The 27,896-nt window shown below is 32.1% G+C and overlaps 2 protein-coding genes across 5 annotated transcripts; both read left to right on the top strand.

Annotated features, from left to right (window-relative positions):
• Positions 1 to 20: 20 nt before the first annotated feature.
• LOC121121832 (sialin) lies at positions 21 to 15,130 on the top strand. Of its 4 annotated transcripts, none has more exons than XM_040716824.2 (8): positions 21 to 189; positions 434 to 606; positions 8,614 to 8,773; positions 10,786 to 11,022; positions 11,084 to 11,513; positions 11,594 to 11,991; positions 12,059 to 12,190; positions 14,070 to 15,130. In XM_040716824.2, the coding sequence occupies exons 2-8, from the start codon at positions 491 to 493 to the stop codon at positions 14,130 to 14,132; spliced, it is 1,536 nt and encodes a 511-aa protein (XP_040572758.1). In that variant the 5' UTR covers positions 21 to 189; positions 434 to 490; the 3' UTR covers positions 14,133 to 15,130. The 4 variants fall into 4 exon arrangements, with proteins under 4 accessions (XP_040572758.1, XP_071746070.1, XP_040572759.1 ...); XM_071889969.1 differs by having other exon boundaries at positions 65 to 189; positions 434 to 600; XM_040716825.2 differs by having other exon boundaries at positions 130 to 324; positions 434 to 600.
• Positions 15,131 to 25,502: 10,372 nt separating this feature from the next.
• Positions 25,503 to 27,255, top strand: LOC139906035 (zinc finger MYM-type protein 1-like). The gene is made up of 2 exons (XM_071890143.1): positions 25,503 to 26,724; positions 26,781 to 27,255. Exons 1-2 carry the CDS (start codon positions 25,600 to 25,602, stop codon positions 27,105 to 27,107), a joined length of 1,452 nt encoding a protein of 483 aa, XP_071746244.1. The 5' UTR covers positions 25,503 to 25,599; the 3' UTR covers positions 27,108 to 27,255.
• The last annotated feature ends 641 nt before the right edge of the window (positions 27,256 to 27,896 follow it).

Raw genomic sequence — 27,896 nt, 5'->3', positions numbered from 1 at the left:
TTCCTACACACTTTTAGATTGTGACTTTCCTCTTACTCCCGCACGGGCCACACACAATATGTACACTCTCCATTTCTCTTCTATGGTTATGTGAAAGCTTTTCTTCTCTTTCCAAGCAAAAAGAGAGCCACAGGTTTTTAATGTTGACTATGAGCTCAATCATGGATATTTACTCAGATTAAACATATGGTAAGACCCTCTTCTTTTCCATCTCATTGCCTCTTATCCCTTTATAAACTAAAGCAGTTACAAGGGTTCAAATCACCATCTTATTCCATAAGCCTGACATTATTTTAGACTTACTAAAGTCTACAAAATTGAAAGGTACAACAAGGGTTCCATATACATTCGAAAAACTAGTATTTGACATCGCTGAAACTTGTTGCTTCACTCTCCACATGGTATAAATAATGATTTTTTCTGGTTTCGATAGTGAATGGTATTTGTTGCTACTATTGCTATAAGAGTTTGAAATCCAGGAAGAGAAAGGATGGCCGAGACTACTGCATCCGAAACGGAGCCTATTCGTACCAAAAGCGAAAATTACGGATTGGCGGACAAAGACCTGGAAGAGGATCTTAATAATGGGAAACGAAGGAGGTTAGCGTGAGTATTCATTTCGAATTAATTAACATTTATTAATCAAGTTTGGGAGTTAAAAAAATTATGACGAAATTATCTTATTACTTATTCACGTCTTATTATAGAACACATCATATGTGTTACAACTTATGTCAATGAAAGACCATTTTATATGATAATGATTCTCCATTCCATGTCAAAAACTTTAAATACATCATTAGGCATTCATTATATTATAATTAATATTTAAACAATACTCCTACTAATTTATCATTTTATTAAGGACAAAAACAAACACGCACACATTTGTTATAACGTAATAAGTAACGTTAAGTCACTTAGAGTTAAGAATATGCTATAGTTTAGATATATGACTTGTTAACACGTACGCAAGCTGTAGGCTCTTAATATCAAATTGGTGCATTTTTTAAAATCCTTAAATCGTCACGGAGGCCACATTTTACGGCAAATTGACTTGAATAGTACATAAGAATGTTGATAAAGAGCTCATTCTATGTATCCGCCTCCAACATCCATACAGCCTAGATCCAGGCCCAGAAGGAGGAGTAGGTATTGACAAGGTAGTTGATATGTTGGTCATTGTCTCCTTGATAGAGGCAATCAGAGAATCCTTGATGACATGAGACGTTCAATTTGTTTTCAATTGATAGTAGCCTCAGACAAATCAATCCATTGGATCAAGATCTGGCCTGCTAGTCAGCCATATAGACTTTCTCACTGAGAATGTTAGCAATTTGTATCTTGTAGCTCTTGCATCTCAGGTCCTCTAACACAGAGGCTCTCACGGTCATTTTGCTGTTCTGCACTCATCAGTAATGGAGCTGAAGCTTCTGGGTGGGCCATCATTGATCATGGCCTGAACTTTTTGTATGAATTAGTTTGTACTTACTTTAAAGCAACTTCCTAGTCAACTGCTTTGCATCTAATGATGGCTCTGTGATCCTCAGTCTCCAGAAGAGCTGGTCTGTATTGAGACACCAGTCCAATTTGAGATCTCCCAATTTGAAGTTTCTATGTGGTTGTCTACAAAAATAATTGTCACTGCGCATCGCCGTTCCTCCATTGTAATTCAATTTTCTTTATATCTGGAGCAGCTGTCGCCAGTATGCTAAAAAGTTCACTTAAGTTTGTTGATACAACAATGTTTCTGCCGCCAAATCGCCGTCGGTCGAAAGCGACGATTTTAACATCCTGAGGAATGGTTCTCCTCTAAATGGAGTATGGATTCTATAATTATTCATCCCAGAATAATTATCGTCATTTTCTTTCAAAACATTATTATTATTCATCCTTTGGCTAAGTAGTCAAGTTTATGGTCACAATAAAAGTATCTTTAATCAGTTAAAGATTTTAAAGTATCTCTGTATTTCGTTGGTATATTCACTCATCCCTCATATTTGAAAAGTAAAGCTTATAATTGACTCAAATATGTCTTTGACTTGTATGTATCTATAAACATAAAGTAAAGAAACAAACAAATTGGAATGATCTCATTTTTTTTAAATTTTGTTCAAGATTGTTTTTGCGTTGAAGTACCACATGTTATTACATTAACAATAATTGAAATGTTTATTTTATCTTACAGTTAACTCCATTCTTTTTATAATGTTTTTGATAGTAATCTAAATAACAGAGGTAATTTTTTCTTTATAATGTTTGAACTAAATAATAATGTCTGTTTCAAAGAGTCTTCATTAATCTACCAAGCCCTTAACTTACTAAATTTATACGGTATTTTGTTCTCAGTTTTCAATGTTTCTGACCCCCCCCCCTAGTCCGTGTTCTGAGCGTAGATTGGTTGAATTACATAGAATACTCTCATATTAAGCTGTGAACAATCCCCAAAAATTATTGAGTTTTCTAATTCCTTAGTTACTGATGAAAATCGGGTGTATTTTTTAGTTCGCCCATTTTTTTTGGAGTTGGTAAACTCAAGACTGAGTTTCCTTTTCCTAAGCTATTATTACTACTATTTAACTCATGAATCAAGTTTTTTTTTCTTAGTAACTAATTGTTTATGTTTTAATATATAGAAATATGAATTAATTTCAATCACTCAACCTTCATTAATTATTGAATTAGTAAGTGTTTAGATTTCAATAGATCACCCTGTAGATCATTACCAGATACGGAGTGGGGCTTATGTTTATTTAATTTATCTTAAAGTATCTCGCAGTTAGTTTAATGAAAAGTCATTATAGCTGAGATGCTCTCCCCTCAAATATTATATAGGGTGACCACATTATTTTTTTTTAGCATAGTGGGGAAGAGTATTATTTTTATCTATGGTAATGATTAAAAATTATTTTATTTATACGAAAGGAGAAATAATCTAAAGTAGAACCAATCCCTTAAATTCTACTCGAAGTCCATTTTTGTTACACACTTGTAATTTAAGAACAATGAGGGTTTTCCTTAATATAATTTGATTCCTTGATGTTGTGCTTCTTGGTTGTATTTATATGAAAAAATATCTAGGTCTATTGATTTTATTACATAGTCACGATTTCAGATAAAGCAAAAAGCGTTTCTAAAAGTAGGACAGTCTTTATCAAATCCTCCATTAATGAGACCGTGTTAAAAGGTTTCCTTCTTATTGGGAAAATGGTGCACAACCCTTCAGTCGAAATAATTTATATAAATAGAGTATAAGTTACAATTTGTATAAGCAGATTGTACAATATGTTACAGTTTGTTTGTCTCACAAAATTGTATTTAGATACAACTTCCGTCTTTATATAACCAACTATGAATCCATATTGATCAATTAAAGTGTCTTACTTGTTATTTATAAACGATTAATATGAGTATGAGGATTGGTGAAAATAATACTATAATGGATTTTTGTAGTATTTGTTTGTCTGTTTTTGCTTTTTTCTAAATCTGTTCCCATTATTATATCATACTTGACGAGATAACATATACCTACGTGGAAGTGCATGAAGCAAGTTATAGAAAGCAGGAGTGGCTATTTGTAGTTCAGGAGTGTCTGCAAGGGAGTGGGGGCTGGAAGGGCTGTAGTCACACCTAAAAAAATAAATGAATTTTTCCTTTTTTCTAGAAAATTTAAGATTTCACATATTTTGTTTGGAAAAAAATTTAATTTCCCAATTTTTTTTTCCAAAAATGTAATATTTCAAATTTTTTCCAAAAAATTTAATTTTCTGTGAACAGCTATTAATTTTTGATTTCTTTTTTCAAAAAAATACTGTATCTGAAAATTTTTGTGAACAGCTCTGGATTTTCTAATTTTTTGTTCATAGCTATAAATTTTGAATAAAAATTAATTTCTTGTGTGAATAACTGTGGATTTTCGTAATAATTTTTGAAAAAAAAATAATATTTGAAAATTAATTTTCAATTAAATTACTTCATTTCATGACTGCTTACATCTAATCTAATAAAACATCTTCCCAGCTAAGCTTTTCTCCTCGAAAATATTATTCACAAGGCAGGGTTAGCACGTTCATTTTGGGTTTCCTTTATTTTTGCATACCGGAAGAACATATATTATCCATCACTAGATATACGTATATACCAGGAACTGTAACCACGAATGTGTTAGTTCATAAATTACGGAGAGTAACTTTGATGAGTTATAAGTATACAAAAGCGTCCTCAGGATTTTATTTTAATTTACTTCGTTGACGATCTTCAATTCTTCTACTTACACTCATAATTCATTGGAGGGGATCTTTTTTTTTGGAATTTTTTTTTATAATATTAAATTTCAAATATAACTTATAATCAAATATATATGAGTTATTGTTACATTTTCTAATAAAAAGTAAAACTTCCTTTTTTATGGGGGTTGAGAATATTTCCTTCATCTCATAGTTACTCATAGTTAATTAAATGAAATATGTAATTTTCATCTAAAGAATATTAATCAATTATTACATTATTCTTTTTACAATTACCTACACTAAATCCTGTATTAATTTCTTACGACTTTTACAGGACATACACATTTCATTAGATGCGAACCAATACTACAATATATTGCAACAAGTTCCTAGCGATGTATGCTCTCTAATTATTATTTCAAAAATGGACACTTATTTTTAAATCACTAAAATAAACAATTCATATATAATCATAGTTCTTTCAAATTAGATATATAAATTAATTTTTTTTTTAAATCTTACTATTGCTAGGTTGAGTCAATTTTTCTCTGACAGTTTGTGGGGTATTCATATGCTCTAGAGCTATTTATACCCTTGATCGTCTGTCAGGATCCGATGAACGATTTTCTGTCGTAAACAAACGCTTACTATAACTTGTCAAGTACTCATTAAAGGGTAGGCGTCTATCAAACCACGAACACAGGTGATATTGTCGAGTTTCAGCGCCCCCGGGGATATCCTGGACGAACTTTATTCTTCAGAGTGAAAGTTCCATTCTGCATGGCTCCAGTTCAGTTTAAAACAGTCTGTCGAGTAAGGGAGTGTTCTGGCTCTGTGTTAGAGAGTTCAGTGACAGATTTTACCATCTTCTAGCGTAGGTAGACATAGCTGCATAAACAGAGATTCTTCATCATGCAGTGGTTAAATAACTAACTAATACATTCAAAACACATGTACCTTGTCGCTTCATACCCAAATGAAACAAACAATCATTTCATACCCTTAAGGGTGTGAGAAGAATGGTGATTACATAATTTTTTTTTCCGTTTATTAGAAAAAAGTTATGGCATGTGCGAAATATTAATGACTCAACCTAATATTTAAATGTTTTATATTTTTCTATTACCGGCCTTTGGAGTGTCTTTACATAAAGAGTTTGTATACCTTTATGTTTAAGTCTTGGTATTTCTGTAAAGAATTGTATGAATATAAATCTTGGTCATATCACGTTTTTGCTCACGAGTGGGAAATTCAGTAGTCTTTGTTATATGTAGAGTTGAGTAATGAGTAGTTTGTAATGAAAACGCTACCTTAGCCATCATACTAGGAAAAATAGTTGTTGTCTGTCCTCTTTCTTCTTTTATGTTCATTCATAAAATAAATTTATATGAATTTAAATATAATCACGATATTTTCCTTCACTCTTACTATTTTATATGAAGAAAGTTCTCCTCTTCATAACAGTAATTCATTTTCAATGTTAATAGGAAAATAAGGTTTGACCATCATATAATCGGGCTTGTTATAATTTTCAATCTGATGTATACTACCGAATACTGGGCAAGACAGACAGATTTCGACAAAATACACAGCCTCTTATACTCTATGGCGTCACTATCACTAGAATTTTCAATTTATTGTATCTTATCCACTACTGGGCAAGAAAAAGAGACTTTGACGCAACCACTCATCTACTATGACGTCAATATTAAAAGCGTGGTGGAATTCAAACATCAATTGTAAATGCGTTATGATATAACAGAGCAGCTAATATTAATAATGGTCTTAATTCAATTGTACATACTATAGACGTCTGAATGAATTTTGTTTTCTATATCATCAAGCCTTAAAGAAAGATAATTAATATATTCAATATTCATGTAGGTATATTTTTTTCAATGACTTTCTATGAATCAATCAAAGGAAACCAAATAAGTTTAGTATATAAATTTTTGACTGACTTATGTATGTCTTGGCAAGCGGGAGTGGGTTTATCTTGTTGGCAATCTGAGGACTTTATTTTCAAAATCTGCTCTCCTTATGATTTATTCCTTGAAGAGAGAACATCTAAGTATAAAATAAGAACTCATCAAAGACGAAGAGTAACTTTAATGTTTGTTGCATAGTCATAATTGTAGGTCCTTGCTTTAACATTCCTTAAATAATATAGAGGAGAACTCCCAAAAAAATCATCAGCGTTTCTCTCCGTTTTTCATGAGGACGCTCACATGTACCTACTCAATACTTATATCAATTCATATGACGTGTTCTCTCATAAAGAATAATAAATGAATAGTATATTTATTTTTTTGCATATGATGTGATGACTTATCAGTATTATAGTCTCTAGAGCGCTCACCAACAAAAGCACGATATTACATAGTGATGTAAATCTTTTTAAATTATTAGTCAGGACATTTTTTTTTTAATTGGTATTTTGATCAATGAATAATATTTTCTTTATATGTTTTCAATCTTATTTGACTCCTGCTGAATAGTGAACTTTATTTTCTACTACATTCAATTATATTCAAAACCTGATTGAATATTCGTGTGTGTTAATAAATAACGGAGAGTAACCTTGATGATTTATTGCAAAGTTTTAATTGTAAGGCCTTGTAAGACTCAGAGTAGAATTAGGATCGACATTGTTGTAGTTGATCTCAGGAAACGTGATGACAAGTAAAGCATTCTTCAAATTATCAGGGTTGCCAAGTTGAGTTTTGGTTTTTTTAACATTCCCAAACTACACACGATTTTCATCACTAACATTAGTGTCTAGGGTGCTCATTAACTAAAACACGATGCTACAAGCAAAATGCCTATGATCGTTAATTCATTTGTTAACTAGCAGTGTTAAATTTGAGTTAAATCTTAGATATACTGTCAATGCATATGAATTATGATATAAATAAGAGATCAATACCAAAAACAAACAAAAACAAAAATGGGTCCAAAATATGTTTCTAATATACATCAGGGTGCACTATATCCAGTGCACCCTGTGACTATTTTTCATACATACGGATAAACAAAATAAAGTTGCAACTTATACCAGTAAATTATAGAAGTTGTACAATTTATTTGTCATAAAATACCTTATTGTATTACAAAATTAGTCATTTTAATTAACGACTACAAATATACGCTAACATTTCATTTCGATTGATTATAAATTACTCATTTATTACGTAAATTTGTATATTTGGACTTTGTAGTTTGCCACAGAGAGCTAATGAATTAAATGCTGTAAATTACCATATGGTAGTATCACCATAGTTATAAACTAGATATACGCCTATCTTCCTTCTTGAGTGTAGCAATCTATGTAATGTGACCGATAATTCCATTCCCTGAAAATGTATCCCCGGACATCATTCCTAATTTGAAGAGAGATATTTAGCGACGTCATAGTATTTTTTGTGTAGGGCTGTACAGGGAGGCCGTCACTGGACATTAGTGATGTCTAGTGATGGATAGGAGACAGATATGAAGGATTAATGGTGTTTATGGATTAGAAATGACGTCATCATGAATATTTATTTGTGAGTAGGAATGAAATCCCGATCTCTGGATATTGTTCATCCCTATCATAAGTATACGTAAATCCCACCATTACCCTTCCCTGCGATTGTTTATCAGTGCTTCCACTCCCGTTCCTCAATTTCATCATTCCATTTATATCTTCCTTTCTTCTTCTCTAAGTTCAGATAAATAATAAGCAACTTTGCCCCGACCCTTCCCTCCCTTCTCCGTGATCACTTACTCACACCTGCTTTAATTTCAGCTCTGGATTGAAACTGAATGACGTCACTAAATATACATATTGAAAGTGGGAATGAAATATCCGGGGATACATTTTAGAGGGAATAAATTGACTGGGAATGAAATTGCTAGAAATGAAAAGACAAATAATGAATTAAGGACGATTGAAATGACCTAGCGCCGTATTGTAATATCCTTGTCATCTCGTGTATATATGTCTCTGTTAACAAACTAATACGGAACAGTAACTTTGATTTGAAAAATTATATTTGCAAGAATCACTCCAATGTAGATCCTTCATTATACTCTAAGTCCAACAAGGAGTTAGAATTATAACTGCAAAAATATTCAAGGTTACTCTCCGTCTTTAACAGTACACGCGAATGTTCAATCAGGGTTGTAGCAGGAATGGAAGTTCGCTACTCAAGAGTTAAATAATAATGACAAAAGCTAATGAAAAGAAAATTCAGTCTTCATATTACACATCCCCCCCCCAAAAAAAGAAGAAAAAAATGACCGACCAAAAAAATAAACACGATTTACACTTTACATGTTATTTTATTTTTCCAACAAGTATATTAATTATTTGATTTTTTTTTGTACAAAATTGTATACATAGGAACATTTGCGAGAAATTATGTCGAAGACGTTATGTGGTTGCTGGACTGGCTTTTTTTGGATTTTGCGTGATTTATATGCTCAGAGTAAACTTGAGTGTAGCAATTGTTGCAATGACATCCAAAAAAGTTATCATTCTAGAGAATGGATCGGAAAAAATTGTAAGTCCCTTACAAATTTTTTTCTAAAATAACTTAATATTATGTAAATTAAGTTGTTGATTTAAATATAATTACCCTGAGCTAATGGTATTGTAAATGTAAAAGGTTCTCCTCTTTAAAGTATTAATTCGTTTTCTCCCCAAAAATATTTTTTCCTCACAAAAATGCCAACTCTAGCTATGAGCCATAGCCTATTGTTTTAAATGAGAACAGTTAATCCTGAGGTCTAACTCATTTTCTTGATTGAAACCTCATAGTAAATCCCTTTCATATTTATGAATATATATATATATATGGTTATATTTTCAAGTATGAGCCTACTTTAAACCCCTTTATATTATGTATAATGAATTGTAGTTATTGTTCGTCGGTTAAGTGTTTAGTTAGATATTAGTATTTGAAATAAAAGAGTAGCTGGGGGCCAAGTTGAAAGAGGCTAACTGGGGCAACTTTAGATAAAGAAAAAAAAAAAAGATACAAGATCCAAAGAAGATATTTTTAGATATTTCTGGGGTGGTTAGAGAACGGCAGCTGAGTCTTAAATGTTGAAAGGGTGTTAAAGTACATGGGGATCAATAATCAAATGATATACATTATTAGTTCTATTAAATTTTTGTATACATTTGCTGAAAAACACTATTATTTTTATTATCAGCGACCAATAATCACTAGTGTCTCAACGTACCCCAAAAAAATACCATCTTGCCCCATAAATAGTGGAAATTGACCTCATGTAAATTGATATTACAGCTAAAGTATCATTAAATATGATAGGAAATTGGTGGAAAAAGTTGGATATTATTTTGGAATTTGCAAAAAACCAAAAATATCTCAATATAATTTGTAAAGCCACATAATATGCCAAAAAGGAATTTACGTGTCAATTAGCCATAATAGGCTAGGGTCTGGCTAGCTTTTAGCTCCTTTTTGGGGGGGGGAGGGGCTTAGCCCCAAAAATTATCAACACAATTACTTATATATGATAAAAGGTTTATTTTATATATATACTAGGAGGGGTTTCCCGCGTTGCAGGGTTAAATAAAGAGGAATAGAACCACGAACGAAGGTAGAAGAAAAGAGAAAGCTCACGGCGTTACCTTGCTAACACAAAAATACCCTATGGATTGATTTTTTTTGTCATCTGTCGATTCCCTCCTCTCCTTGGATACGGCATGGCCTTTTCATAACTTATTCTTTTAGATAAATACACCAAGTAATTAGTTATTCTATTCTTATATTTATACAAGAACAGGAAGACAATTTCTTGTTGATCCCTTGTCATTTATAATATATGCATAATTATAGGCCATTTTATTATTTAACTTACAAAATTTTGGCTATCATATAGAAATACAAATTTATATAGTATATGACTACGCAATATTATAATATAGTATGGAATAAAATGCTATGTATATTTTAATAATGTGAAATAATAATTCATTTTAAAAATTGTGAAGAAGTAATTTGACGGTGATAGTCTGGGAATAATAAGAAATATATAGTAGTGAGTATGATTGACTTATTTGGCTAACTACCATCTGATTTTGGGCCTTTTCTCGGTTTCTTTTCGGATGAAAGGTTGCGTCATACCATACAGGTAATGACGTAAAGAGAAGGATGTAGAAAGATACAGAGGGATAGGAGAAGAGGGAAGAGTCAGCCAGAAGGGAAAAGGAGGTTATGTTTCGGACAAAACAGGCTTTTAATGATCTCAGATGCCAAAAATATATAATAGGAACATTCTTGGTTATTGTATAAGTCTAAATTCTATATCTCAGACTGATCTGTTCGACCATTTTGTATTCCATATGTGATAACACCAAAAACAGACTTATAAATATATATGAGATACGATAAATTTTTTGGGGGGATTCAGAAACTTTTAACCCCCCAAAAAAGTGGGCTAGGGACGCCACTGAGTATAGGAACTTAGAATTGGATAAAGTTTGAAGCTTTTTCTGAAGAGTGTACTTACGTCACATATCATAATCAAATATTTTAAATCTTAGCTACCTCCAGAATTTCGCTGGGAATCAAGTACCCAAGGACTTATTCTAGGGTCCTTTTTTTATGGATACATAGTCACTCAGATTCCTGGGGGGTTTCTTGCAACAAGGTTCGGAGGGAAAAGGATTTTCCTGATTGGAATAGCAGCTACAGCTTTTCTCACGATTCTCACTCCGATATTAACTAAAATTGGAACTGGGTTTTTGATAACAACTCGTATCCTTGAAGGACTTTTTGAAGTAAGATTATCTTTTTAAATTTATCCATCTTTGATTTTTTATTTATTATTTTTTTTTACAGGGCATGACATATCCATCGATTCATGCTATTTGGGCAAAATGGGCTCCTCCTTTAGAGAGAAGTCGTCTTGCTGCAGTTGCTTTCTCTGGATCATATGTGGGGACAGTCATAGCGCTTCCTCTCTCGGGTCTCTTGGCTCAGCATGTCAACTGGGAGTCTATTTTCTATGTGTTTGGATGTATAGGGCTTATTTGGTGTGCCTTGTGGGCATGGGTTGTGAAGGACTCTCCTGAAGATGATACTAAAATAACTGAGTCTGAGCTAGAGTACCTTCGTTCGGCAATCGGAGTTACAAATGAAGAATGTTTAATGACTCCCCCTTGGAAAAAAATGTTGTCATCAAAGGCGGTTTGGGCCATTATAATTGCACATTTTGCTGAAAATTGGGGATTTTATACACTATTGACTGGACTTCCTATGTTCATGCGAGGTAGACACGACATCCTTTATACAATTTTATACATACCCTCCTATATTTGCTATTAAACTATATTTTCACTTATTTTCAAGATGTTTTGAAGTATAAACTTGATCAGGCAGGATTTTTAGCAGCTCTTCCTTACTTATTGATGGCATGTATTGTTCAGTCTGCGGGAGTTTTAGCTGACCTAGCTAGAACCAAAGGACGACTCTCAACAACTCAAGTACGGAAACTATTTACATGCGGTTCATACAGTTGCCAAGCATTTTTCATGACATTAACTGCTCTGTTGATGCAAAGAGGTTCGGCCATAACTTGTATTTCCCTTTCACTTGGTTGTGGAGGGTTTGCTTGGGCTGGCTTCTCCATAAACCATTTAGATATTGCTCCCCAGTATGCTGCAATTTTAATGGGAATTTCAAATACTATTGGCACTATTCCAGGTATTCTTAGTCCGGCACTAACAGGATTTATTGTTCAAGATAAGGTAAACCAATTGAATTATTTATTATCCTGATCCTACCTCCTTAAATTATAATAATTTTCATTTTTAGACACCTGAAGAATGGCAGTATGTCTTCTTCATTACAGCAAGTGTCTATTTTGTCGGAGGGATTTTATATGGTTTCATGGCTTCAGGAGAACGCCAAGATTGGTCCAAAATTGAAGGAGAAGATCACATTGATGTAAGTAAATTATATGTTGTCATGATTAATGGTAGAGGGCCACGGGGCCATGGATCCCATGGGGTGTATATTGCAATAGTGTCAAAAGTTATAAAAACACCCAAATTAGAAAAACAATTAAAAACTTCCTCGTTTGAAAAAAACAAGATACGAAATGTTATGTCATTTCAGAATAGAATGGAAATTCCTTAAAATATGTAAATAAATAAGATTAGAAATTTCCTTTAAAAAGAAAACGAAATGAAAGTCAAATTTTCAAAAACCAACCCTGGGCCTAGGGGCATCAAAATATTGAAATCAATTGAATATCCAAAATTTATTTTTTAAAGAGCTATCTTTTTCAATAGACATTTTCGAATCTTTGGCAAAGTTTAGCTAAAATTTACAAATGCCCCCCTGAATGATTAAAGGATAAAAATGAGATGTAATTTGGAAACTTTGATGATTCTGAAATGACTCGGGAAAAATGTAATTGTCTTCAGAATGTCATTAAAGGTTTGAGTAGGAAAAAATGTTATATTCTTTTCTGAGAGCATTTAGAGTATCATGAAAATTGAAGAAAATAAATAATAATATAAAAAAAAATGAATGTGACTTTAGATAATGTTTAACAGTGAGCTAAAGTACTCCCTGGCATATCAAATCATATTATTTTTTATTCTGTATCTGTTGTTATTATTATTTTATTCTTCTGGAGGAGAGAATGTCTAAGTATTGAGTGAATAGATACGTGGGAATGTGCTAATATCCAAAACTACAACCCCACCCTCAGGTTGTTAAGATGTAGAGCTGGGCTCCATTGCAGTTTAAACCACTTTTCTAAGCATCAATGATTCCTTATAATATACTATAATACACACTAACCCTTAGTTTGTGTAGGTAAATGACTGGGCCCCAAGAAAGGTTAAATTTTTCTGGCTAAGTCTCCCTGACCATCAATGTACTGGTCGCGGTGTACTTTGGTATAATATAAGGAGTCTTCTATGCACAAGGAAGTGGGGGGGAGGAATTTCCCCTGCATTGGGCTCTAGCTGTTTCTCTGTACACCTTGAGGGCAGGGGTGTATTTTTAGATATTAAAAGGGTCCTTGATGATCTGGGAAGTGGCTGCGTCGATTTTTTAAAAATATCATTCAATAGTTTGATTGCCCAAATGTAATATAGTTGCAATGAAATTGGACACGATGATATTGCCTTAAAATGAAATTATTGACAATCATATTACTTACAATGATGTTACTTCACGATGATATTACCCACAAAATATTTGTCTCACATTGATTATGTTGACCAAGATTTTGCCATCCAATGATAATACCCAAAAACATTTTGTCTGCAACCTTTTACCATAATAATTTTGTATAGTGAATCGGCCAAAAATATATATAATAAGCATAATTATTTTGTTATTCAAGGAAAGATCTACCCACATAGCCTACTAATTCCTCCACATGATAGAATATTGGATCACAGTGGATAGCTATTTAGGAGCGTCTACAGGATTAAAGTTTGGGATGACCTATTTTTTTTACCCATTCATAAAAAATTAAATTTTTCGCAAAAAAAATTGAGAAATGAAATTTCAAATATACAATTTCTTGATTTTAAATTTTGTTTGTTAAAAAATTAAAAAAATCCACAGTTATTATGGATAAAAATTAAAATAAAGATCCATAGCTTGTTAGAAAAAATTTCTAATATTAAATTGTATTATATAAGGAAAAAACTGTGGATAATAGGTTCTACATTGGCCAGAGTGCAGAATAACTCCAGGCATTGCCGGGATACTATCCCTAGTATTAAATAAATATATATGATAATATTTTGTCTCAATTAATCATGATTATTAATTAATTAGTTCATATAATTTATTTTAACAGGGAACTGATGTTGAAAGCGTTTCTAGTGTAACTGCAAGACAAACCGATTATGGAACAAATTGATGGATTTATCCACTCTTAAAATTCTTATTTTTGTTTGCTTAAAGCTTAACACAACCTTCCCCCCCTATCCCAGTCATTGTTCATATTATTATAATTGTTTTGAGTCAATCCCCTCTCCCCCTTTCTTTAGTAAGATGAATACTGTAATATATATATATTAATTATTAGTATAAGTATGGACATAAATGTAATATGTGTCGCCTTTATAACTGTTTTGTTATAAGTTTTAAGATTCTATGATGTAGCCTTAACTTTTACATTTACAAAAATATTCTATCTGTAAATATCAATTGTGTAAGATGAGGGCCTTTTAATGCGTAAGTTGATAGAGATAGTATTAATTAGTTATTGGTAGTAATGACCCATGGGTCTCTACATATATATAATTTATTGTTATGCTTTTTATTCTCATTTGTGCAATTAAACTTTAATCAATTTAATATCTAGTTGGTGAACTGTTTCCTAATATTTTCTTATAGAGAAAGAAATGTATTCAATGGTCTAATTGTCATAATTATACTGGTCTAAATGTTTAAAAGGTATTCTATGTATATGATTTTAATTATTTTAGCCTATTATCACTTTTTTTTTTGATTTTTTTTTTTTTTTTGTAAATAAACGAATAAAGAAATTGCAGATTCCAAATATAATAATTAATTAATTAGTATGTAGAATTTATTAACTATAATAATCAACTGTTGTGTTTAATTTATACATCTGGGCAAATATTTTTGTAATATTCCGATTTAAAATACTTAATTAGTATTAATTATTTGTTGATGTTCTCCAATTTGTTGTCTTTATTCTTTAATATTTTTTGCTATATTTCTATTTAATTTAATGCATAATATATATATTTTTTAGTTTGTCAGAATTACATATTTTAACGTTGGTTGATTATATACACTAGTCAACAGATTTTTGCCTTTGGATTCAGAATGTTTCTTCCTAACTCCTCATACTTTGAAAAACATGAAAATAAATTTGACTCCCCAAAATGAGTAATATTTTAATAAGCCTTGATAACTTAATAAATGTTTTTATAAGTAACTCATCTTAAATAACTTTTAAAAAGAGAACTTTTTAAGGATACTGTTTGTTTTTTTTTAAATTAGAAAAAAAAAATTTTTAGTCATTGTCATGAAATATGAAGAATTTGTGAGACCTTCAAAGAAAGGATTCATTTTCCAAAGATACAGGAAACAGCTATATATCAGCTATATATCTATATATATATTTTTTTAATGGTGCTGAGTAGAATTTTGACAGGGTCTTATTTATGAGAAACATACACCTACATTTTATACTAAATAATATAATTTAGGGAGTTGTATTATTTTGCCACGAGACGGTGCCACTCTTTGTTACTTTGTTTACAAACTTTAAAAGTAAACAACGCACATGTCCCAATATATATATATTAAAACTATGTTTTAATTGGTGCATAGTAACTTTGTCTTAGGACATTTTACCTAAAGAATATTGCGACTTAATATAGAAATAACTGAGGTTTTTACATCATTAGTTTTTATTTTTGGTCGAAATTGATGTTCCTTATGCATTTTTTAATTCAAAAAAATGAAATTTTTATTACTATAAAATAAATTAAATGTTTGTTTGTCTCCAAGAATAATGATGGAGCTATGCTCTTGCTTCATATTATGCTTGTTCTGGCATGATCCATCATTTTTAATGATCATTAATAACGGAGAAGTGATCCTCACCTCTTCTATTCGAATCGTATCCGTATTTGTTTATTTTTGTTTTTCTTAATGTACTATTGAAATTTTATTGGTGTATGCGTTGACATTTTAGGGCATAATTCCATCAATTTTCAACAGAACACAACTAGTTAATGCATTTTATAGTAATACATATTACCCACAATTCTTTATTAAATAATTTGAAATGGAACATCAATTTTAACAAAAAATAAATGATACAGACGTATGAGCCTAATTTATTTTTATATTAGAGCAAACTATCCTTTGAGGCAAAATGACTTTATGGTTAAATGTCCTGAGGCAAAATATTTTCAAGCGAAAGTACTTAGAGCTATTTTTTATTTTAGTTAGTTCTTTTAATGCTAAATCATGTAAAAACATATTTTGAAAAGGGGCACTTTGTAGGCCACAAAAGTATACAACTTGTGTTATTAGGGTAATTTTCTATGTTTCTCGTGAGTTAACAAAACAGAGGCAGAGTATTTTAATCAAAAGAGGGGTCAAAGTGTAAATTAAGTTGACGAGTGTTATAATTACATACATATTATGAAAGAGATTTGTTCATTCCTACTTTAAGCAGCTTTACATATATGGCTTTTAACGGCTTACGTATAAATTATACAATTGTACAATTATAATTAACATCAAATGGAAATAAAATACGGTTTTTGTTTTATACTTATTAAATGCATACCAAAAGGGTGATTCTTAACGCATTAGTCATTACTAGACTATATACAAAGATTGGGAATAGAATTTCGTCAATTGTTAAATACAAATTGAAATTTTTTATCATTTATACAGGGGCCCCGCATAATCCAGTTTAAAATAGCACGGATTTTGGATAGCGCGGTATTTGGAATTATTCAGACTCATATCTCGTTTTTTTTTTTTTTTTCATATTATGATAATTAGTGATGTCCAAATCATGCAAATAAGATCTATTTGCATTTTTAGGTAAAAAATGGGTAGTAGTGCAATCGTTCCATAGTAACAGCCATGATTCACACTCTCTAAGTTTCCCCCTCTAAGACCAGAGAGCTCTGTCTCTTAGGTTCTCCAACACCGCTTATCCTATCCATCTTCCCACCAAAGTTTAGAGCTTTTGACAATACGTAAATGTTGAGTAGATCCATTTTTCTTTTCAGTACTGATGTATAAATCTATTGTTAAACACTTAGCTTTTACACTGTGTTTTATTAAATATGGAGTATTACAGTTTACTACAGTATTTGACTGAGCCAAAGATTGTGGAACCCTCAGTCTTCATGAAGAAGCTAGGTGTCAAATATATGTACCAAAGACAAAATACCTCCTGTGCGGTTCTAAGAGGATTTGCCTTGAGCATTTTTGCCTTTTATGGTTTTGTATTGTACGTATTCGCCTTGTGACGCTTTCGCTTTGAGACGTTTTCACCTTGTGCCACTTTCGTCGAGAGTCGTTTTCGTCTTGTGATGTTTTGCTTTGTGATGTTTTCGCCTTGAAATTTTTTTGCCTTGGTTAATAATAGAGGAAATACTAGTTCTTCTTAGTTATATATTTGTTTTGAATTTTTACTGTTGTATTCCAGCTTTGAGAAATTAGAAATAAAAAGGAAACAGGCTAAATAATAACAATTCTTCAAACCTTAATTAATTGTATATAAATAATCCACAGGTTTCAAAGCATTGTGAAGGAATCACGGTATGCTACTGCTACGTTCGGTTGCAAAGAATCATTATCAATCATATGCAGTCCATTTTTCAGCAAAATACCATAAAGAGATATTGAAATCTCTACTTACATCAAGGATTGTACTAGAGTTATAGATCAAGATGAGGTTATCGTCCATGAAAGTCAACATGTAATTGTGAATATGATATATTATAAATCAACATACTTCATTAACTTATCAGTTATCACAATCATAGATTGTGCTGAGCTCGATGTGGCCATTCACTTGTGCTTCCCTCCTTGTGCCTAAGGAGTAAATTATATTGCAGTCTTGTGTGTTTATATCTTATGCATATTTCGTGATTCTATGTCACAATTAACCATCTTCTTATTACTATGAGGATTTTGGATCATAACAAATGGAAGAAAAGCATAGTTTCAAGACCCTTTCCATAAAAATCATCCTTTTTAGTGGTTGATAAATAGGAAATACAAGAGCCCAATGGATTTGTGGAGCTTTCGAGCTTTGAATATGATCTACACAGATTTGAGGTTTAAAGTTGGAATATAATATAATAATATAATACTAGGTATAATGATTGTTTCACAGTCAATATCAAACTCATAAATACTAGGATGGGACGTTTGACATCGGCGACTATGAAATTCTAAGGAACTTGAGAAAATCGAGCAATTGGTTGTCTAATCTTTCTAAGATAACAAGAAAATCTTCTCCGCGGGATGCTAGAACTGGAGATATTTCTCATGGGCGATAATTTATGAACATGTGTTGGACAATGTAATCTGGTACCTTAATCTTTCCAGCCGTCTCACAAAGTTCCTATAAATAGAATCTATTAATTGGTTAGATGGAGTTGCGCTGATTAAGTATACATTTGTATACATTATAGTATTACAATTACTCCATCTAACTCAGGAATCTTGTGTGAAGTCCATATATTTAAAGTATATTTCTTTCAAAAGAAATAGCCTGGGCACGAATGTAATAACATTAAATTTAAGAGATTAATTTCTACATCAACGTAGCTCATGGATAACGCGCCCGGGATAAATAATTTTCTTGAACTAATGTACGTAGGTTTGTGCCCCAGTCATTCCTAGAGATATTCATATACTTCATATATATAGACTGTACACATGATTCCTAGATTAGATGGTATTAAAGGTAATACAAAAATGTTTACTTATATTTAATTAGTGAAACTCCATCAAACCAAAAGGGTATGAGCATAATAAAAAATTTACATTATTCGCCAGGGGTGTGACTCACTTTTGCTTGGGCTAATATATAGCTGGATTAAAAAAAGGCACTTTTTAAGGTTATATCAACTGTTGTCTGACGCCAGGGATTTTTTTTTTTTTTTTTTTTTACTATTTTAATAATATTCCATCTTTACAAATTGTAATATTGCGGTATTTGTACGTTGTAAGATAGTTATTAATTATTATTATAATTTATACCAATGAATTCTTAGATAAGGAATGGAAGACTCTCGCAACCATTCAAAACAAGTCTACCAAGTAGGATTCATTTTCACATCACGGAGGAAATTTGGCTACACTGTTTAAGTATAAGTTCATCCAAGTAATGGGAAAACTTTGTGTCGCGCCTGGATGCCTTAGTGGCTACAGGCTAACTACTCTTTATCGACTAATATTATAGTATCTAAACAAGGTGTGAAATAAAGTTATAACAAATAATTTGGTAATAGCCACAACTAATAGATTCTAAAATAAATAATTGCATTTAAACTCTTAAGTTAATAAAAACAATTAAAAGGTAAATACTATATAAATAAATTAAAATGTATTTCAGAATACAAAAATATATTTAAAAGGACCATATGGATATTATCATGTGTGTATTAAATATTAACATAAAAAAAGAAAAGTGGAAGTGATAAGTATCAGTCCTGAGTATCTAATTCAAAAATGCTAGAACAAAATATTAAAACATAGTTATTTCTTTCCATTGCATAAGAGATCAGAGGGCTCCGATAAACATACTAGTATTTAGATTTCTATCCATTGTATGAAGATAAATTATTTAAAGATGCTGACTGTTGGGTTTATTTAAAGGAGCAAGAAATTAATCATTCTTCAATAAAAATTATCTTGCTTTTTCTGAGAAGAAATGTTGATCACTTTACTCAACTATGTGTGAATGATTACTTCATGAATGAACTATATTCGTATTATCTTGAAAGATCCTGATCAAAAAGGATGATAGCTCTTCTTTATCAGCCCTTTCTCACTTAAAAAACAGATTCTGAGGATTGAACTTATTTGATATTAGCATCAAAATAAAGAAAGGCAGTCCATACTCATCTAGAAACTCTTTCCGAAGAAAAAAAAACATTTTCTTGATGGTTAACCATTTAATAGTAACATTTACTAATAGATGAATTAGTTGTAATGTATTTAAATCCAGTTTGTAAATCAAGGACTTCTACCGAGAACTGAGAAGGACTTTATACGTTTCTTATCCCTTGAAAAGAGTAGATTCTTGAAATTAATTTCTTGGGGTGTCCAACTCATCTTTGGAAGAACCACTTTCAGTCAAGAATACTTTTTATTTAATTATCAATTAATATTAAAATCACTTTCATAAAGTCTCTACTAATAATGAGTAATACAATTAGAGTACTTTTGTCAACAGGAGAATCAAATTCGTCTGAAATCTTTCTATAGCTAGAAGCTATGATTCTTTGGCCGGATAATCATAATTATTATACAAGGAGGTTTATTATTTTTCGCAATGTGGGACTACTCTAGGGGGATGGGCTTACAAACGAATATTTGTAAGTAATAAAAAAAAAAATGATTAAAAAATTTTGGAGTATTTTTATGAATCTTTAGCACCATGGTCCTAAAGTTTTGAAATCGTACATTTTTATAGAGACAAAAAAAAAAAAATAATAATAACTTGAATTGGTTTTAATATTATCTTTATACAATCCATTACATTTTTTTGTTTAGTTCTGTTTGTTATCGTATCAAACCTAAATGATTTGTCATATATATATTGAAATTTATAAGTATTTTATTTTTACTTAGATAAACAAAAAAGTAATTATTTTTATTACGTTAAAAATAAGACTTTTTTTTAAAAGTATATATAGCCAAATTTTATAAAACAAATTAAAAAGAAAATTTAGTAGGAACTAATTTTTTTAAATTACTTCCAAGATCATTTGAGGGCAAAGACAAAGGCGATTTTAATATATATTTCTACTATTAATAAATCCAATGTAAACCATTTCCTTAGATTAAATAATCAATCAAAAGTATCTTTTAATTATAGTTATTCAAGTTAACTCTCAGAGAAGAAGAATACAAATAGATTCCGTCACGTTGCCTCAGAAACTCATTACAATTACCTTTAGTTTAATGAAGTCATTAATAAAATACCTAACAATTAATATTCCAACTTTAAAACCATCATCATGCAAGTTTTTTATATGACATTTTTTAATCATGTTTTGCACATTTACGAGATCAAAATATGTTATTTTTATTTCGTTAAAGTTAAATTAAGAATCAATTCTTGTTATTTTCTTTATTTTACCTGTTATTTTAGTACCACCACAAGTAATGAATGACCATAGAACCCTAAACATATTATATCTACACCCTAGATGTAGATTCGGTCTAGGCCTGACCCCGAAAACCCGCTGCCCATAAACTTAATTTTCCACTCTGAAAAGCCTGCAGTCCGTACATTCTAGGCTGACATTTATTTATAATGTAAAATAATTTCTATACAACTCATCTTCTATTGGACACCTTATGATTCATATCCTGACGATGACATTATTGATTATTTGTAAATGTTACTCTTACAAATATGAATGAAACATTCATTACTGCCCTTCAGAAATAACGAAACATTATAAAGACATAAAACTACAAAAAATATATAACAATTTATTAAAATATTGTCAGTTACATTAGATTAAAGTATGACTTATTGGGAATATATTCTTGTTTAGACCGTATTTTTATGATGTATTTCGTATCTATACACCACGGTAACCACTTAAAATGTATAATCAACCAAACTAGAGTGAAATGGAAAAGATAGGTGTGTTTCATGTAAGTCATAAACACATGGAAATAAGTTTATCAATATGTAAAGCATCAAAATTAATGCCTTTGTATTAAATTGATTGGGATTTTATTTTACGGTATTTTACCTCATGAATTAGTTACTATATGCAGATGTTTTGGATATATTTAGCTATGATGAATATATATTCGATTACTTTTATCTTATAGATCCTCATATTTTGGGCCGAAAGTCCGTGGGTTAGCCCGATATTTTTTGTCCGATTCACCTCTAGTATTACCCTATGTAAAAATACACTTTTAAGCTCATATTCGTGTCATCAAAGTAAGTATTATGAAGAACTAATTAATTTTTGATCATGACTTATTCATGAAAATCATCATTGGAGGAAACCCCCCTTAATTAAGAGCCACTCCTTCTGCATAACAAGTATAAAGTGATTTGAATAAATCATATTTCTAAATATACTTATGTATCTAACTAAAAGCAGCAAGATACAATATCAAACGTATCAAAGAGGCTTTAAAAAAAATAATTTGCTGATGCTGAGCTCCCTAAAAGTGTATAACGGAGAGTGATAAAAGTTCAATGAACATTTTGTAATATCAACATTAAACTGGTCCGAGATATAGAAGGCGAATTTTCAAAGTTAATATTTTGGAACTATGACCTCTGCATATTTTGAGGAATTGTTATAGTCCGAGAGCCTGCCACGGAAGATTTCACCCCATAAGGTACTGAAGGTTTTACCCCCTGAAATTAATTTTGTCACCTAGAATATTGAAAAAAAAATTGTCAGCCTGACTCCCCCCCCCTGCTTGGTCTGGCCTCCGCATCTCCTGAAAATAGCCTCTGGACGGTTTTTTTTACCGATAAGGTACATGGACAAAACTTGCATTAATGTATAATACTCTGTCAGGATATCATAAAAAACCAATACTGACAAAAAGTCGGTCGGAAACGTGAAGTCAGACAACCTTAAATCACCCAAAAAACGTTGGATTTATGGTTTATTTCATCCCATAAAGTATATAGACAAAACTTAAATCAATGTAAAGTAATATCTCAGGGCATTTTAAAAAACCAAGACTGAAAACAAATTTTCGTTCTGGAAAATTAAGTCAGACCCCTCAAAAAATTACCCCCTCCCCTTTAAATTAAAACAATATATTGATAATACTTTATCAAGACATTATAACAATTCCAATCTCACCATATTTTCAGTTATACGTTGAATTATAAACCTTAGAGATACATATTTAAATAAAATTACAAAGACATTTACCATGGATAGTGTAGATTTAAAATCTCCTTTTTACTGTTTTCACTGATTTAGTCATCTTCGTCACTTAAAGAAAAAAATAAAAGAAATAGTATATCATTAAGATCATTTTCTAAGCAATATTATCCATTTGCAAGTTTTCCAATTAAGATAAAATGTAATTTTGATGTATGTGGTATTAGTAGGGAATTTAGTTGGACAAAATTCAGGCATAATAATTTTCCATTGTTAAACTGAATTCACCCTTTCTATCCAATATATGAATTGTTTTTTATTTATTTTAATCATTTATTGGGGGATATTTTGCCCTTTCTAAGTTTGTAACACTTTGAGTTTTTTCTTAAAAGTTTTTTACCCACAAAAATTTGTTAGGCAAACATGCTTTAGTGTTCATATTTTCTCCTTTCCATTGAATGGCGATGTATAGTCACAACCTGTGAAGGCATGATTGGCTGGTATTGATTTGGAGAAGGTATCGTTAAGTGCTGCATGCATCGGGGTTATGCTGATGTATCGCTGAGTGTTGTCCTGCTTCTATCCATATCTTCAATGAAGAATCGTAAGAGGAACAGCAGCTTAGACAAATTACAAGACAATCGGTGTAATATGTACGCATAACAAAGTTGTTTTGAGACCTTATGTTTGCATAGTACAGCTTCTACACTTCTAACCACTCTTCTATTGGCAACTTTGTAGCTGTAGCAGGTATACCTTGAATGAACAAAAAGTGAGTGTTTTCTGTTACAATACAAAAACCAAACTATCATCCTCCCAACTGACAACAATGACTCTTTAAAACTGGTATATCTGAGGGATTGAATCTAGTTACTAGGGCGATTCTGTGATGGTCCAGTAATATGGTATGCAACAGAAGATGAAGATCTTAAATCTCAATATTAAGATATTAAATGGAGACAGCCATTTGTCAGAAGCACAGTGAATAATGTCCCCATCTGCTGGAAGCATCTTCTTAAGAATAAAGTGAGAGATTTCAACAAATCGAGACGGAATAGTAGAGGTCCTCTGAAGATGTAGAAAGAACGAAGCATCGATGATGGTTGCATTAACTGATGTTGGAGAGGTTGTTGAAACTTGAGACTTGAGATACTTTATAAGTGCTGCATTGGGAGTTTTCTGCATTGTTTCATCTACATGACTAATTGACAATGGAACAGGTGTAAGTGGATACTTTCAAGATTAAACCTACACTATCCATGGCAAATGTCTTTATAATTTTCAGTTAAATATGTATCTATAAAGTTTATAATACAATATGTGACTGAAAACATAATCAGATTGGGATTGTTATAATGTCCTGATAAAGCAGAATCAACAAATTGTTTTAATTTTTAATTAAGGGGGGGGGGGGGTATGACTTAATTTTCCTGTTTTAACGCAGTAATAGACATTTGATGCATGTTTTGTCCATTTACCTTAATGGCCTGAAAAAATGTAAATATTATGGGTTTTCGGAGTATCTTCTAGGGGGTCTGAAGTTTCCGACCTACTTTTTTTTGTCAGTCTTGGTTTTTTATGATGTCATGATATAGTATGTACTATACATTGGTGCAAGTTTTATCTATGTACTTTATGGTTAAAAGATCGTGTAGAGGCTATTTTCAGGGGTTCCGGAATTCAGGCTGACAAAAAAAAAATCAAATCAAATCAATGTTTTAGGTGAAATTGGTAATTTCAGGGAGTCAAACCTTCTGTATCTGATGGGGTGAAATCTTCCGTGGGAGGCTCCGAGACTATTAGTATATGTACAAATTTGTATCCAAATAAATTAATAATTAAATGTGCCGCATAAAAGTCAAACTTTTGACTTTGTTAATGCTTTGTCCGCTTCAGCGGACCAAAAAAACAAAACCTTACTCAACCGTCCACCAATTATATAGGTATGTAAATATAGATGAATTAAGTCATAATTAATTATTAAAATCTATTATATATATGGAACTTATGACCAACTCATAATAGTACTGAGTCATTATAATAAAATTACATATTTGTAGCACGTCCACCCAAAAGGAAGCTAGATAATTTTTCTCAAAATTGAACATGGAATACATTTTCCAACAAATTATAGTTCATTTAAATGAAAAAATGATTCTGATTAATCCTTTGGAGGCACCACAAATTGTACTTAAAGTAGCCAAAATTCACCGGCACATTTATAGAATTAGTAAATTAATAATATTGAGGCCAAATTATCAGATATAAAAAGTTTTAAACAATATTTGGGCTCAATTCATTAAGTCAAATAGATAAAACAGTTCCTCGTTGAAAGTTCATTTAAAACAAAAACACAAACTGTCGATAACACTCATCAAAGAGAAAGAATACCTCGGTTCTCGGCCAATTCAACATCTGAGGAAGTCAGAAGCTTATTTGAGGTATCTTTTCAAACTGTTGGGTTCCTCGCAAAGTAATTTAGGGGCGATTCCGAAACAAGAGAAAAGTTCGGAATCTTGAAAACAATCAAACTTCGAGCTTTTGTCTGCGTTCACACGACAATCATATTCTCAAAGATAAACTGGAACCGAAGTCAAAATATATTTGTTCAGCTGGGGCAGGTTTTGCCAAATGGACTTCACCTGACATCCAAAAATAGAGATTATAGCATCCAAAGTGACGGAAAATATAATTGAAGATGTCAAGACTTGTGCCGGCGATGATGACTACTGGTTCTCTGTGATTGTTGATGAGACATCAGATATGTCAAACACGGAGCAGTTCAGTCTGTCACTGGGATATCTGACGAGTGAAGGCATCAAGAAAGAGAGCTTCCTCAAGTTTGTAAAAGTTACCCAGACTGACGGCAAATATTTGTTTGAGAAGCTTCACGAGGCTGTCAAGGATCTCGGCCTTAACCCCGCCCGCACTGTCTCCCTGGCCACGGACGGTGCCTCCAACATATCCGGCATCAAGAAGGGTCTTGCCGCCAGGTGGAAGGAAGCAGCCCCACTGTGTGTCTACATCCACTGCTACGCCCATGTCCTCAATCTTGTAGTCAAGGATCTTCTCTCAGATATAACCCTGTTGAGAAATACAATGGGGACAGTACAAATTTTATACAACTTCATTGAAGGGTCACCAAAGAGGTCAGCAATCTACAAGTCGGTGAAGATAACAAGTAAAGATGAGGAGCATGCCAAGGTGATGACCCTGAAGAACCAGTCTGCTACCTGCTGGAGTCTCTGCTACGATGCTGTACACGCTGTATCTCTAGGGATGGTCAGAATCATGAAGACCCTCATAATAATGAGAAAAGATAAAGATACATTGTCGAGTTCAACAGCAACTTCTCTGCTCAACAGCATCTTTAGTCACGAATTTGTTTTCGGCATTGAACTGTTGAAGACACTCCTCAGACACACATCTAGCTTGTCAGATGAACTTCAAGGCAGAAAGGTTGACCTAACAAAGGCCCGGAAACACGTCAACCTAGTGATTAGGACTCTTGAAGATCTTAAGAATGAGAAAATCTTTGAATCAATCTGGAAACTTGCTGAGTTGAAGTCGTCTGAGATGAAATCAGTATTTGACCAGGAGGACTCAATTGATTTGGAATTCAAGGAGGCGAAGATTCCAAGGAGAATAAAGTGGAAAGGAACAACTGAATCCTACTTCCGTGAAACACATTTCGATGTTGCAATCAATAAGATTGTATTAGAGCTTGAGAGCAGATTTGCCACCGACGATACAAACATCACAATGGATCTCATTGCAATCGTCAATGACAGTGAAGTGGAGACCTGTGTCATTGAGCGTGTCGCCAAGCACTACAGACTTGAACTCGAGCAGCTCCAGTCAGACCATGCAATCTTCCAGCAATTCAAGGTTAATATTATAATGTTTCATTTTGCATTATATGTTTAAAATTTATGTTTCTCTAGGCAGATATTGACACAGAAGACATGGTTTCGTCACAAATTGCTGCGGAGTTAATAAGCTCGGGAGTGTTCCGCCTGATGCCGGAGCTATACAAGGTGATCGTTATCCTGGCCTCAATGCCCATCAGCAGCTGTGAGGCGGAGCGGTCATTCTCCTGTCTCAGAAGGCTCAAGAACCACATGAGGACCACCATGGACCAGGAGAGGCTCTCCTCCCTCACCCTCTTGAACATGGACAGGGTGATGGTGGACAAGGTGCTCCATGAAGACATGGACAGTTTGATTGACACCTTTGCGTCAAGGAAAGAGAGGAAAAACTTCTTCTTCTAATCATGATAAAGAACACATGCATTTTTTCTTCATTTTTTTCAAACACATCACCACGTATACATGCGAGTTAAGAACATCAAGACTTGTGAACATAATTTATTTTCTGTCGATGTAACCGTTTCATGGTATATTATAATCTCGTTCATTATCTTCATCCGTTATTATTTTAAAAATATTTAAGGAGGTTTAAATTGTTTGACTTAATTGTATAGTTCAAAAAATTTTCTCTCATTCTTGCACCGTGCATTTTATACTCCATTATACTCCTTCCTTTATGAATAGGTCGGCATTGACTTTCCGTCTAGAGTTTTTCCTTTTCATTTTATTTTTCCCAATGTTTGCCTGAAGAAAATAATGGTCAGACAGTCCATTGGACGATATTCTTGCAAGATTTAATCTATGCTGTAGCATTTGCCCTGTTTAAATATCCCACGTTCACCTCTGAAAATTAACCGTTCACCCTTGTAAAGCGGACCGAAAAATCTTCCTTGAGAATTTATCAAGATGATAGATAATATAACTCCCTTCAATGTAATGATCTGGTAAAGGGATCTCAACTCTTAAGGGGAGATCCAATGAACAAGTGTTTCACTCTGTATATATCATCTCCTTTAATCGAAAGATTAAAGATTAGATCATTGTGCAGGTACCTCTTCATATCAAGATGACTTGTGACTAGTGATTTCTGATCTCGTTAATAATTGTCCCTATACATATATTCATTCCTTCAGATCTTCCACAGAATCATCGTATACTTCCCCATAAAAGAACTAAGGAGTTCCGTAAAGC

The sequence above is a fragment of the Lepeophtheirus salmonis genome, chromosome 7, assembly GCF_016086655.4.
Source record: "Lepeophtheirus salmonis chromosome 7, UVic_Lsal_1.4, whole genome shotgun sequence".
Lineage (NCBI taxonomy): Eukaryota > Metazoa > Arthropoda > Copepoda > Siphonostomatoida > Caligidae > Lepeophtheirus > Lepeophtheirus salmonis.
Note: the sequence above shows the minus strand (reverse complement) of the source record. Positions and strands in the feature narration are given on the sequence as shown.

Excerpts from the sequence above, each read along its gene's own strand:
- LOC121121832 (XM_040716824.2), top strand. The coding sequence starts at position 491 with ATGGCCGAGACTACTGCATCCGAAACGGAGCCTATTCGTACCAAAAGC. Across the intron at positions 11,514-11,593 it reads ACTTCCTATGTTCATGCGAG|ATGTTTTGAAGTATAAACTT; the intron begins GTAGACACGACA and ends CTTATTTTCAAG. Across the intron at positions 12,191-14,069 it reads AAGGAGAAGATCACATTGAT|GGAACTGATGTTGAAAGCGT; the intron begins GTAAGTAAATTA and ends TTATTTTAACAG.
- LOC139906035 (XM_071890143.1), top strand. The coding sequence starts at position 25,600 with ATGTCAAACACGGAGCAGTTCAGTCTGTCACTGGGATATCTGACGAGT. Across the intron at positions 26,725-26,780 it reads CAATCTTCCAGCAATTCAAG|GCAGATATTGACACAGAAGA; the intron begins GTTAATATTATA and ends ATGTTTCTCTAG.